At 56.6% G+C, this 14,186-nt stretch overlaps 1 protein-coding gene across 2 annotated transcripts in view; it reads right to left on the bottom strand.

Annotated features, from left to right (window-relative positions):
- Positions 1-13,514, bottom strand: part of SLC12A5 (solute carrier family 12 member 5) — a 33,957-nt gene extending 20,443 nt beyond the window's left edge. The window contains exons 1-2 of one of the 2 annotated variants that reach the window (XM_068987859.1): positions 13,391-13,514; positions 48-142 (exon numbers count right to left, since the gene is read on the bottom strand). In XM_068987859.1, coding sequence (XP_068843960.1) covers positions 48-142; positions 13,391-13,514 — 219 coding nt within the window. Of the gene's footprint in view, positions 1-47; positions 143-5,744; positions 5,950-13,390 lie in introns of those variants that run through there. The other variant, XM_068987860.1, reaches the window with a different exon arrangement.
- Positions 13,515-14,186: the final 672 nt, after the last annotated feature.

The following is a 14,186-nucleotide window of genomic DNA, read 5'->3' as shown; positions in this document are numbered from 1 at the left end:
GGCGGAGATGAATCGTGAGGGGAGTCCCAGGACCCCAAGCAACCCACCTCAAACAGGGCCATGTTCTTGCCATCATACTCCTTGCCCTTCTCTGTGTCGGTGCTGTTGATGAAAGGGCTGCTCTCCTTGGGGTTGCCATCACCTGAGAAGGCAGAGGAGTGAGAAACTTGGCATCAATTGTTTGCCACCCGTCTGCCTGGGCACCCAGCTGTGTGGCCACTTTAACTCGCTGAACCTCAGTCCACACATTGAAAAAATGAGCTAATGCTACCTCCCCTGCAGAATTTTAGTTCTGTATAACAAACCTAGAGCACTCCCTGGCATGTGCAGGGTATTTAATGAATGTGGAAGTGCTTCCTTGCTCTGGTTGGGGGCGGGGGGGGGGGCGGTCCTAATTCATTCATCAGGGCACCCTAGACTCTCCAGAGTTCCCTCCTTGACCATAACTGGCCCATCCTGGAGTTTGGGAGGTGGAAGCACGCTCTTTCCTAGAGGGGAGGCAGAGACAGCTTCAGCCGGAGGCCCCCAGGATACTCCACCTCTTGGAAAAGTGAGCCCCTTTGGCATGTCCTGTGTCCCTGGTTCATCTTCAGTCAGTGAGTAGTTACTGGATGTCTCCTGCATGCCGCTGTGGGTGTGGGGGTGGGGGAATAAAACACAGCCTAAGGCCAGCCCTGCCCTCGGAGAACACAAAGGCAGAGGAGATAAACCCATAGCCAGAAGTTTCCAACCCAGAGTGGTAAGTTGTGTGGCAGAATATGAACAAAGGACTGTGGGAACGCGGGAGAAGCACCCAGCCCAGCCTGGGAGGTCACGGAAGGATTCCCAAAGGAAGTGACGTGTTGGCTGAGAACCGAAGGATGAGTAACAGCTAGACTGGGAGGGAGCCGGGAGGGTGTTCCAGGCAGATGGAAGAGCAGAACAGCGGGTTCGATGGCCCAGAGGTGAGAGGGAGCTGGACTGGGTCAGAGGGCCTGAAAGAAGTTTGATCTGGAGGAGTCTAAGGAAAGGGAAAGAGGGGAGGGGCGCTGGAGGATGGAGGAGAAGCATGTGAAGAGAATGAGGCTGGGAAGGTAGGTGTGGGCCGGGTCCTTACATGACTAGCCAACCACGTTAAGGATTTTGGACTTCATCCAGAGGACAATGGGAAGTCACTGAAGAGTTTCAGGCAAAAAAGTACCATGGACAAATCTGTGTTTTAGAGCAATCACTCTGGCCTTTTGACAAAGAATAAAGAAGTTAGTTAGCGGGGACTTTCCTGATGGTCCGGTGGTTAAGACACCATGCTTCCACTGCAGGGGGGATGGGTTCAATCCCTGGTTGGGGAACTAAGATCCCGCATGCCACGTGTGGCCAAAAACCAGAAAAAGAAAAAATGCAGAAGCTAAGGACTTTCAGAAATCTGGGCAAGGACTGGTGATACTCCAGACCAGAGCAGTGTGGAAAAGTGAACAGACTCCAGAATTATTGGCACACATTTCTATGCCAGCTGTGTGCGGATGGGGGAAGGAGGGATCTAGGATAATGCCTGGGTTTCTAGCAGAGGTAAATGGGTGGATGATGGTGCTATTTAATAAACGGAGGGAAAAGAGGGAGACTGGGGGTGGGGAAGAGGCTGGATTTGACTGACGGTGAGGCGCTATAGGACACTCAAGAGAACTTGTCCAGAAGCACTTGGATATACGGATCAGCCCGGGACCCAGGAGAGACGCTGGGCGTGAGAATCAGTGGTAGCCCACGAAAAGTTGTGTAGCAAGGGTGTGAAACCATGTGCCTGGATGAGATCATGCAAGGAGGAAGTCTCCAGGGCATTAAGGAGAGGGTCCTTTCAAAGAGACATAAGCAATCCCCACTCCCCCCCCCCCCACACACACACACACAGGCACACTCCCTTGCTTCCAGTCATCACACTCTCTCAGTTTTCAGGGCTGAATCCCAGTAGCAGATATCTCTTTGGACTCCGGGGAAACTCTTCAGTGACCAAAACAGAAGTGAAGTGGAGGCCCTACATATTCTGAATTTCCTATCCCCTCATCTCCTGACCTCTCTCTCTCTCCATCTCCATTCTGCCCAAATCCTGCCCATCCTCTCCTCCTGGAAACCTCCCTTAGTCTCTCAACCAGGGTCCGTCCCCAAAGCATGACCTGCTATAAATCCAGTCTCATCCTGACTCTAAACTGTGGAAGTGATGCCTCATGTCCTCAAGGGAAACCCACCACCCGCTGTCTCCTGCCTCCACTTCCACTTCACTCATCAGGCGGAGAACTCCTGACCCCCAGACAGGGCCTCCACCAGCTCACTCTTCTCCTCACGTCCAGGAGTTCCTGGGACTAGCAGACGGGTCTTGCCAGTGGGAGCCTGGCACGGACTAGGTGCTCAGCAAAAAGTCTGTTGAGGTGAATTCCCCCGGGCTCCCTTTCTGACCCTCAAGGTCTCAGAAGAGCTCTTTGGGGCTAGAGAACAGGAGAAATAAGAGTGAGGTGGGTCCCTCTTCATTTTTAAGATGCTGACAAGAGGCCTCGTGTTTTCACCACATGATAGTGGGAACTAGGGGGTTGGGGATGAGATGAGAAGAAATTTCTTAATGGTTAGGAAAACAGGCTGGAGTCAAGAAGATTTAGGTTCCAGTCCCAATTTTGCTGGCTGTGTCCACCCCTTGGGCAAGTCACTTAAACTAAGCCTCGGTTTCCTACTTTGCAAAGGGATAATAATCGTGTTCAACTCAGGGCTGTGGTGGGGATTAAGTAAAATAATGCCTGTTGGGCGTGTGTGTATTGGGCGCATAAGTGTACTTACTGCTGTTACTATTACAATCACGATTATTACTAATATACGGGGTACCCCACCCACCCTGGTCGACCTGTCCCACACTCCTTCCCCAACGGCAAGATTTAGGGGCCCCGTCTCCTCCCCGCGGCTCTTCGGGGTTAGGACTGTCAGGCACGAGAGCCCCCCATTCCTTTCACACCCCTCCCCTCCTCCTTCGTGGGGGCGCGGGGAACGTGCAGGGCGGGAAAGAGGGCGTCCTGGCCGGAGACCCGGCATCGAAGCAGCCCCGCGCCGGTCTCCATGGCGACCGCGCGGGCAGAGAGCGCAGCGCGGAGCAGAGACGGCCACGCGCCCGCAGCGGCTTATGTAACGCGGCGCGCAGCGCGGAGCCAGACTCCGGGCCGGAGCCCAGCCAGGAGATGAGGGCAGAGGAGGGGGCAGCTCGTAGGCTTGACCTGAGTAGCGCTTTTCCACCCGCCGTCTGGACGGGACGCCAGGCCCCCAGCCTGGTCTGCCAGGGCTGATTTCGACCCCTCCCTGGAACCCCGGTTGAGGGGGAGGGGTGAGCTTCATGAGCCCTCAGTTGGGCAGGACCGCGAGGGGCGATCTCGCCCCCATTCCCGTAGCCGGGAGTCAGAAGGCTGGGATAGCGCCGTGCGGCGCGCGCGCGAGAGGCCGGGCCAGACGGAGGCTGAGCCCTCTCCGCCCCCGCCCTCGCCCTCGCCCCCGCCCCCTGGGAGCTCTCAGCCCGAATCGGCTTTCAATTAAGCTGCGGCCGCCAGAGCTCCCAGGGAGGAAACAGGCTAGCGGCGCGGCTTAGGAGCCTCCCCTGGGGGCCTGGGGCCAGGCCTCGGGGAATCCCCAAGCCAGACGAGGGGAGTAGGGGACGGCGTCAGACCCCAAGAGGAAAGGAGACCTGGGGTGCAGAGACAATATCCTTGTGTTCTTTAGTCCAGAGGAGCCTTCTTTCTCTGGTCATTCCCACCTCCCCGAGGTCAGGACCCAGTTCTCCTACATTTCCAAGAACCTAAGTTCAGAGATGCCGGATTTTCTCGGTTTGATGGTCTTCCCTCAAGCCACTTCCCCCTCCCCCCATCCCATCACGGTCTCCAGGCACCACTGGGAAGCCTTCTTTCTCACTCTGGGGCCAAAAGGGCCTGACCCAGGTCCTGGCCACTCAGAGAGAGAGAGAGAGAGAAAGTCTGCAGACGAGTCTGCTGCACTCAGAGTCTGGAAAACTTGTGGGGAGGGGGTAGAACTGAAGCGAGTTCCTAGCTGGAGTCCTGCTGCACACTCTTTTCTAGGCCACCTGAGACCCGGCAGAAATCCCGTGGCCCAGAAAGGCGCCATCGTCAGGGGTAGGGCAAGCAGGGCCTGGGGGACTGGACCAAACCCTGTGTCTGGGGGAGCAGAGCCCCCTCCTCAGAGTGGAGACATCTGAAGGGGTTCCCATGTGGGAATGACTGCCCCCACCTTCGTTCCCTAGGAGCAGCGACGGGATGCCCGGCTCTGCTGCAGACTCGACTTTGCCAAACCACCCGCCTCCCGAAGCCTGAAACAAGAGGGTGCCTGCGGATTGACCCCAGGGTCACTGGGGAGATGAATGAGTTAGCCAGTCAGTAGTTTCTGCCCCTACTCAGGTTCAGGGAGGAAGAAGGGGTGTCAGAGGATGAGGGACCCTGGTGTCCACAGCCTTCCAAGCGACCACATGGCTCTGACTTGGACCCAGGATCCGGAGGACTTCAAGTCCAGGCTGCCCGTCCCTGAAAGACCCTGCGCTTTGAGTCTTTAGGACCTTGGGCCTTCCCCGGGGGGAGGTCTGCAGGAGTCTTGGCCCAGAGGGTCAAGCAATGCCCAGGGGAGCGTTTGAAGGCGCTGAGCGCAGACAGCCAGAGCAGGAGGTGCGCTAGTGCGCAAGGGACGCAGCGCCGCTGGAGGGTGGGGGGTGGGGGCGGCTGACAGCTGTGATGGATGGCTGAGACCGCTGGGGGGCGGCGGGGGGCCTGGGAGCCCGAGGGGGTGGCTGGCCTCGAAGACCTCGGAGCAGGGAAACCGCGGAGGAGGGCGGGGGAGAGCAGGAGCCACCAACGGACTCGCTCCAAGCCCCTCTGCTCCTAGCGAGTCTCCGCACCCACCGCAGCGCGTCCGCAGTGTCCGCGCCACGGCGCCGGGGATTCGGCCGCTGGGACCCCATTCCTGAGGCCTCACTGGGCAAGCTAGCAGAGCTGGCTAGAGACTCCCCTCTGCCCCACCCTGGAAACCTCACAGCTATCCCAGAGTACCCAGAGGAAAGGGAAAGGGGAAAGAAAAGAGGGTGATCTTGCTTCCCGTCCTGAAAAGGAACCCATGGGAACGCGAGAGGGAGAAGGAGATTCCGCAAAGTAGAGCTGAAAATCCCCGGAGGAGGTTCGCTTCAGTCGGAGGTCGGATCTCGGGAAGCTTTGGGGGAGGGGGCCCGGACTGCATCAAGTGACCCCTTAAGGAGACATCGCAGCCGGACAGGGGCTGTCATATGGCTCCAACCCCCCCCCCCCATAGGCACCTTCCCCCTACCTTTCAGCTGGAAGTCTCAAAGCGAGGGACTGCAGCAGACTGCGCCCCCCCAACCCCCGCGCTCTGCGCCAGGACGCCAGGGTCCCTTCTCGGGAAAAGAAGCCCTCCTCCCGCCCGTCGAGCTCCACGTCAGCCCATTCTAGCTCTTCCAACCCCTTCCCACCGACTCCCCCGCTTTGCTAGCCCACGTCTGTCCCCCGGCCGCGGGCAGTGGCAAGCCCTCGGCCTCCTGTCCTGCCCCGGGCGCGGCACATTCCAGCACCTCGCACGGCGCCTGGCGCATTCCAATGGAGCTAGGCTCCAGGCCGACTTGGGCGCCCACCGCCCGGGTCAATCCCAGCCTCGCCTCCGAAGGAGGCGGCCCCCTTCTCTGTCTCTAACCCCAGAGCTGCTTCCTCTCCTCGCCGCCCCCGATCGCTTACCAGGGTTGGCTCCCCCATCGCCGTCCTCGCAGTCCGTCAGGTTGTTTAGCATGGTGGCGGCGCGGCGCCGGGCCCCAGGATGGCTGCGCCGCCTCGCCCGCGCCCCTCTGCCTGCCTTCGCCGCTCTCTCGCTCGCTCTAGCTCTCTCGCTCTCCGCTCCACGGAGGAAGAAGCTGCAGTGCCCGCCCGCCCGGCGCACACACACTCGCACACGGACACACGCTCACACCCGCGCGCGCCCCCTCTCAGCGGCGGCGCGGCTCACCTCATCCCGTATGCAGGAGGCGTGAGCCACTGGCGGGGTTTTGGGAGGGGGGTAGCGAGGGAGGAAGGAAGACGAGGGGACTAGGGGCGGGCAGTGCGCTCCCGGAGGCCCCCTCTCACGGAAACTGGGGGCTTGCACCAGTGGGATGGAGAGGGTGCTGCGGGGGACGGGGGCCTCGCCTCCCGGGAGCAGACGCAGCTCCGCCCGCCCCCCACTCTCCGGCGCAGGCGGGGCCGGCACGTGGGCAGGTGCCATCCCGCGCCCTAAAAATAACGGCAGGGAACTAGGTCGCGGCCGCGGGGAGGCGGCCCCGCAGCGGCTGCCTGGCCAGGGGTCTGGGCTGACCCCTAGAGGGAAGATGCGGGGATCTGAGGCGGCAGGGGGAGCGCGCCGTGGAATATGGGTCCCTGGAGAGCTTGCCTGCAAAGCTGGGCAGGCCGGCCCTGAAGAACGCTGTGGAATCGTGCCCTCGCCCACAATCGCTGCTCAGGAGGCTGGAGCTAGGGATGTGCGAAGGCCAGAGCCTTTAACTCAAGCACCGTGCTGGCCCCCGGGGCGTCAGGGTCAGGGGCTGAACTGTCTGGCTCATCCTGGCTTAAAATGGGAGGCATGAGTCTGAGGAGTTGCAGCGAACCCTTTCTTTCTGTTTAGACCGATAGAGGTCTCAGTGTCTCACCTCAAAGGCAAATTACTGGAGTCCCAAAACAAGGGACCCCACCCCCACCCCCACGAAAGGAACCTGGGAAGGAGAGGTGGTGAGGAGGAGAGAAGGCGGCAGTGAGGTTCTGGAGCGCTGTTTCCCCACTGGGGATGGTGCAGCCTCTGGGGAGGGCAGGCCGGTCGCAGGCTGGCCAGGAGTGGAGTGGGGGAGGGGAGAATGAGGCCGCCTGTCGGTTTGGGACCAGATTTTCTCCTGGGGCGGGAGTGTCTAATCCCCTAATCCAGGATTGCTTTCTGAGGATTCCAGAGCTGACATGCTTTCAGCACCCCAAGACTCCGGACTCGATCCCATGGGGAAAGATCTCAGGAAGCAGGGTCAGCAGTGTGGACCCTTTGAGCCCCAGCAAGATGGAAACATCCAATGAGGAGAGCAGATTTAGGGCAAATGACTTTGAGACTCACTCAAGCTCCCAGCAGTAGCCCTCTAAGTTTCAGGGGAGTTCCAGGCCTGGAGAGGATGGCTTCAATCATTTTAGCTAATGCATAGCTTTCATTTTACAGGTGAAAAAGCTAAGGCTCACTGTTAATGGGGATCGGGGGAAATGACTGCCTATGAACACAATACCAGTGAATGGCAGAACCTGGCCTAGAATCCAGTTTCCTTTATTCCAGCTTGGGACTCTTTTCCTCAACATAACCTCTTTTGAAATGGGTCCTGCCTCCAATAGAAGAGGCAAAAAGGCAGTCATATCCAAACTGCTCAGTGCCTCTCATCCTTAGCTACTAACAAAGGAACAGGGACTGGGTTGGAGATGAACTCTCTCCCTTTTCTTGTGCTCAGGCTTTAGAAGTGCAGGGCCAGAGTGGCCTCTCAGCTTGCAATTGGAGGTGGGCCCAGAGATCTTCAAGGGTCCTAGAAAAAAATCTGCACCACTAGCGATCCAGTCCTAGGACGTGAGTTTTTCAGGACCATGGACAGGGCCTGCTGCTCAGATTCTATTGTCACACATGTCGCTGACTTCAGATTGGATCAACCACCAAGTCTTCAGCAGCTAACTGAAGTGGGACTCTGAGGCATCCTCCAGTAAGATAACCCCTTCACTGGATTTTATGGACACTGGAAGGACTCTTTAGGGTGGAGAGCTAGCTATTCAGACAAGGTGTGAGAATGGGCCTTCTTGGCTTTCCCAGAGAGAAAACCACCCACCCACACACAAAAATTGCAATGAGTTTAAATTGGGGACAGGGGTTAAAGGGATTGCAGGTGTGTAGGCCAGTGTTTAAGAATTTTTAAGCACTGCATTTCACAGACCACCACCACCACCATTATGCTTTTCTACTACTCTGTAGAGACAAGTAATACAGTAAAATGTGTAGTATGTTTGAGAAGTGCTGAGAAATAAATGCTGAGGTTTTTCAGCAATCCTGGGTCTGGGATGTTCCCCTGGGGGTATTTCCCATTTGTGGTCCAGAGCCCTGGCCACTCAGGGAGGGACTGAGCCCACCCACAGAGAAAATCTAGATTGCAAGGGAGTAGATGAAGGCAGGCATGATCCTCTTCCCCTGGGTGTCCCATCTGGGCACCCTCACCAGACCTCCTATCTCGCAAAGCATCCAGGATTCAGGGGATAGTGGTGCTGTCCTGTCCTCTGCCCCGAAACTCTGCATTTCCTTGGGCAAAGCTGGGTTCCTCTCAGGCCCTGAGTATCTCTATCTATAGAATGAAAGAGTGAGGCTGCATAACCCCTGGGCCTTCTTCCCACCCTGAAAATTCTCCATTTATCTCAGACCAAATCCATGGAGCACTTCACGAGGAGCCAAGACCAACTGAGGAGACAGCCACAAGGGGAGACCCCAGTCCTTTGGTTCACAGCCCCCACCTCTCAAGAAGACTGATCCCCATTCTGGTCTCAGGCCAAGCCTCTGCTGTGAGGCTTTCAGAAAACATATTACAGGCCCTCCTCCACTGGCAGCCTGGCCTTAGCCAGTAAGGGTGACCCTCAGCTCCGAGCCCCAGGAACATGGCTGCAGGCTCAGCACCCCATCCCCGCCGAGAGCCCTCGGAGGATCTAGGGCCAGGGGCATCCTCTCATTAAATCATCATGAGGTGCAGAGCCTGGCACGGGTCTTATTTCTCAACTCTGAGTCTCTAAAATTCATCTCCCCTTCCACTTATGCTTCTCAGAGAGAGAGAGAGAGAAAAAAAAAAGGTCAGGGAAACTGCCTCCTAATATCAGGATTTTGACACTGGAAGGAATTTTGGAAGTTATTTTTTAACCAGTCCTCCTATCTGGGGAAATTGGAAGAAATGGAAAGAAAATAGAAATGGAAAGCTACGAATTTGCTCCATGGGGTGAACCTGTGGCAGACTAGGGACTAGAATCTGGCTCCCTGAACTCCAATACAGGGTCCCAGCCACTGAATCAGGACAAGGAGCTGTTTGGAAGAAACTGGAGCCGCTTGACAGGGTCCTCTTTCTATGGAAGGTAGGCGTAGTGTTCCTCTTTCTGGCTCAATCCCTATCCACCCTGTCTCTATATCATTATCCCCACGGCCTAACCCACCCACCCCCAGCTCTGGCCTCATGGAGCTAAGGCCTTGAACTCCGTTCTTCACTCCTCTCCCCCACTGGGAGGGCCCCTCCTCTGGAACCCAAGCCCTCACCATGAATTGATGAGTCTGGGGCAGAGCACACCCCCCCACACACACACAGGGCCCGCCGCAGACACGTCAACCACCATCATCTCCGTGGTAACCGGGGGCTTAATTAACAGGCTGCAGCCCTGTCACCATGGCAATGGCACCCCGACAGCCCCCCATTTCTCTATAGATTCAGTCTATCTTCCCTGTTTCTCAATCAGGACCCCCTTCTCACTGTACCCACCCCCATCCCCACCCCACCTGGAGAAGCTGGAGCCCACAGATCACTCTGGTTCATTGAGAAGAGGGGAGGGGAGGTGAGGGGGATGAGAGAGAGAGAGAGAGAGAGAGAGAGCAGCCCATCACCATGGCAACTACAGCCCTGTTCATAACCAGTTTGTTGCCATGGTGATTCCCAAGGCTCACCTTGGGCTGAGGTAGTGGGCAGCGAGGTTCAGAGTCCTGGCTTGAGGAGTGAGTGACCGGAGAACTCCTTAGATAGGCTAGAGATCTCCAGACCAGATATTTATGCCAATAATTCAGTGCTGTTCTTCCCAGTTTACAGATAGAGACTGAAACATGAGGTTTGGGTATGGAGGAGGTAGAGAACATCACTTTTCTAGATCATCAAAGAATCTAAGCATTTTTATGGCTAGAAGGACCCTCAGATAGCTTCCTGTTCAACTTCTTTATATACAGCTGGGGAAATTGAGGCCCAGAGAGGGGAAGCAATGTGCCCAAGGCCATACCACAGAGCCTGGGCTAGAGTGTGGATGGGCTACGCTGTGGTCTTGCTCCATCCCCTTAGCACAAGTTGGCTCCCTCTCACTCCGTGGGGACACATCTCAACTCCTCTTAGTCTTAACCAGGCCCATAACTCTTCCCAAGGCTCTGTCTTCCTCCGTGAGAAACAGACATAGCAAGGAGCAATACAAAGGATGGAAGAGTAGCTCAGAGTTGCAACAATTGATCCCAGGTTCAGCCAAGTAATCATCGATCTTACCATGGTACAGATGAGGCAACTGAGGCATGTGGGCTACAGCCCAGGATTAGTAGTAGATTCAAGGATCAGCTTTTGAATTGCTTCATTCCTCCCCCATAAGTCATATCCCCTCCTATCCTCTGGCTGCAGGAAGCACCCCCAGGGACAACAAACTCCACTCCCTGGATCCAGAAGGAAAGACAATGCTTGTACGTAAATGAGCTACAAAACCTCCCCCAACCTTCCCCCACCTTCCACATGCTGCCATTTCTCCCCTAGCACCTGGGTGAGGACAGCTGGTGGGGAGAGCATCCCGCTGGGACCAGAGCACTGGCTCAAGAACAGCTGGGGGAAAGATACCACCAGATTTTAAGTTCTCCTAGGGAGCTCTTATCTACTTCTCCACGTACTGGCCTACCAAGGAGAGATGCTGGAGGCTGTTTCAGGGCCTAAGAGGTTAAAAATCCACAAAGTAGGGGAAAGGATAGTTAGGGAATTTGGCAAGGTCATGTACACACTGTTATGTTTACAATGGATAATCATTTTAGAATTAAGGGACCTTAACTCTGCTCAATGTTATGTGCCAGCCTCGACGGGAGGGAGGTTTGGGGGAGAATGGATATGTGTATATGTAAGGCTGAGTTCCTTCCCTGTTCACCTGAAACTACCACAACATTGTTAATCGGCTATACCCAATACAAATTAACATGTTTAAAGTTTTGGGGGAAAAAAATCCCCAAATTACTCTCAAGATGGAAGCATGTGCATGTGCAAGCTCAAGCACACAGGTACCCACCCCACAGACAGACACAGAAATACACACATCAGCATGCCAATCAGCACACTGGCACACAGTAACACACATAAGCACTGACTCACCGACTGTCCCACGGGTCAACAGAGCTAACGTGGGATGCTTCTCCCTCAAGACATGCAAAGATACACACACACCGCCTCTGCCATAAGCCCACGGCATTCCAGATTCACATCCAATTTGCACACACACCTGCACACCCAACACTGGGAGCTGTATTTTACTTCAGTATGCAGGAGCTTGGAAATAGGAACAGGAAGACTGAACAGTTGCCTTGAGATAAGAGACAGAGCCATCTTATTTTCAGGCCAGTGGATGGGTAATGGCAGGAGAGAAGGCAAAGGTAGGGGAATTAGGAGCCTACAGCCCCTCCCCCCTCACCTGATGAGTGAGCAGTAAGCACGTACTAAGTGCCCAGCTGAGCACTTGGCAGTCAGAACACAAAGGTAAAAGGATGAGGTCCCTGCCCTGGAGATGTAGGAGACACACAAGTGAATAACCTCCATTCACTGGACATGTGCTATAATGGTGCACTGGGTGGGCAGAAGAGGAATGTCTGCCTCTGCCTGGAAGTGAGAGAAAGTGAAAAAGAGTTTCAGAAAAGGTTAAATGAGCTATAACTTACAGAGTGAGTAGGAGTTTCCCTGGCTAATGGAGGTGGGGAAAACAGGGACAGGTATACCAGGAGCAGATGAGGGGAGGTTTTGAATGACTGACTAAAGGGTTTGACGTTTATCTTATAAATGATGCGGATGCTTATGAACAGGAAGCAGGCAGACCAGTGAGGAGGCTGGGGTCATGGTCACATGAGAGATGATGGATGTTTGGAGCAAGGTGATGATGTCAGAAGGAGAGATGTGGCCAGATTCAGGGTAAGTTTTGAAGGAAGTGACCAAGACATGAGGACCACTCAGATCTGGTGGGAAGAGAAAAGGAGGCGTTGATGGCTCCTAGAGTTCTGACTTTTAAATCTGTAAGAATGGTAAGAACATCACTGAAAATGAGAAAAGGGACAGACATTATGGGAAAGATGAAGAAAGGAAAGAGCCCCCTATAATCCGAGTGACCACGTTCAGTATGCAGTTGGTTCACGAGACTGGAGCCCTGAGGAAATTTAGGCCTCAGTTTGGTCATTTATTCAACGTAGAGGTTCGCCAGATAAAACCTCTAAAAGGGTTTTTGGTGCTTAAGTTTGCTGGGGTCAGGGTGAGCTCACCTGCGGCTCAGCAGCGACCCCTGGTGGCCCGAGGAGGCTCCTCCTCCCCACTTGGGGCCACCTCAAGCGAATTCTCCACCTTCCTTCCAGACCCGAGGGGCATAAGCGGGCCGCTGCGGAGAAGACTGCGTGTGCATCCAGGATGCTAATTCTTCACCGAAGCCTAGAAGGATCCCTTCCCTCCTCTCTCATCTGTACCCTGCATGTAACTTCCATTATAAGACCACCGCGATGGGTTCTCCAGGAAGATGCCCCTGCTCCCGCCAGAGCTGGCTCCACCCACCGTTTGTGGAACTGGAGAAGAGGGAGCTAAGTGAATCCCCGCAGGGACAGGACTAGTGTCCCCACGGATTGCGCCCAGGATCTTAGCTGCCCAGGGTCCCAAACTTCTCTCTCCTGTCTTCTTCGCGGGATCCCCAAGGCGCTGTCCGCGACGCCTCTTGAGGCACTAAGGATTGGAGACCTAGCGACCCAGGTCCTTGTTTCTTCCCTCCGTCGACTCCTCCCTTACCCTACTGGCCCGAACCTTTTCGTCTCTGGTCCCGCCCTTTTCTGTCCGCAAACCAGGATGGTCTTGCCTTCTTCCATTGGCTCTGGACCCACACGGCCCGCCCTCTCCCTCCCTCTAGCCCCGCCTTCTCCCTCGCTATAGCCCCGCCCCCTACCCGAGATGGCCCAGCCCCCGAGGTCCTAGCCTTCGTATCATAAGACACGCCCCTCGCCTCTAGCCCCGCCCCTACCCGAGATGATCCCGCCCCCTGACTGCGCCCCGGCCCAGCTTCCGAGGCCCTAGACTTCGTATCATAAGACCCGCCCCCTCGCCTCTAGCTCCACCCTCTTCCGTGTGTCCCCGCCCACCTCGAATTTGGCCCCTCCCCTCACCATTGCCCCTGCAGCCCTCCCCGGTCCCCCAGCGCCCAGCTCCTCTCCCTTCTCCGGCTTTCCGAGGGGACGGACCCTCTCCCCACCGGTCCCGGTCCCTCCCCTCCCAACCAAAGGCCCGCTCGCCGTGGCCACGCCCCTTCATCGCCCCGCCCACCCTACAAGCCCCGCCCCCCGAGGCCTCTACCTTTGGCGTCTCCCCCAGAGAGGCTGCGGCGGCGGTCTGAGGCTGAAGGCCCGTGGGGCCCCGAGTCAGAAGACCCGGCGGGCCCCGCCGGGGGCAGCGACGTGACGGTGAACCTGCGGCTCATGGTGCGGAGAGGCGTCGGGGGCTGCGGAACCGGCCCGGATCGCACAAGTGGCCGCAACCTGGCTCCGGGAGACAGAAGGAGCGGATTCCCCCTCTCCGCCGGCCGCCCCCCGCCGGCCGCGGCGCCGCGCAGGGTCCTAGTGCCCGCCGGGCTGTGTGCCTCCGTGTCTGGCCACGTGGCTCTGGGGCCTTGGGCTCTCAATTCCGCTGGAAGCTCTTGAGGGTCCAAACCGCTGGTGAGAGCCACCCCGGCACCAGGTGTCCCCGTGTGTGGCTCCTGGAGCTCGGGTTCTCCTCGTCTAGGTCAGGGCTTCCCTGCTGGCTCAGACAGTAAAGCATCTACCTGCAATGCAGGAGACTCGGGTTCGATCCCTGGGTCAGGAAGATCTCCTAGAGAAGGGAATGGCGCTACCCACTCCAGTACTCTTGCCTGGAAAATCCCATGGACAGAGGAGCCTGGTAGGCTACAGTCCATGGGGTTGCAAAGAGTCCGACAGGACTGAGCGACTTCACTTTCAGGTCTCCTAAACTGGATTTCATTCACTCAACATATCTTGATAGCGCCCCTGCGTTTGCGGCACTGGTTGGGGCACTGGGGATATAGCATCGGATGAGATGGACTGGCTTCCTGTCCTCGTGGGGCTTACATTCTAATGAGTGAGAGGAGAAAGAT

The sequence above is a fragment of the Capricornis sumatraensis genome, chromosome 15 (genome assembly GCF_032405125.1).
Source record: "Capricornis sumatraensis isolate serow.1 chromosome 15, serow.2, whole genome shotgun sequence".
In the NCBI taxonomy this organism is placed as follows: domain Eukaryota; kingdom Metazoa; phylum Chordata; class Mammalia; order Artiodactyla; family Bovidae; genus Capricornis; species Capricornis sumatraensis.
The sequence above is the reverse complement of the archived record's forward strand: the minus strand, read 5'-3'. Positions and strand labels throughout refer to the sequence as shown.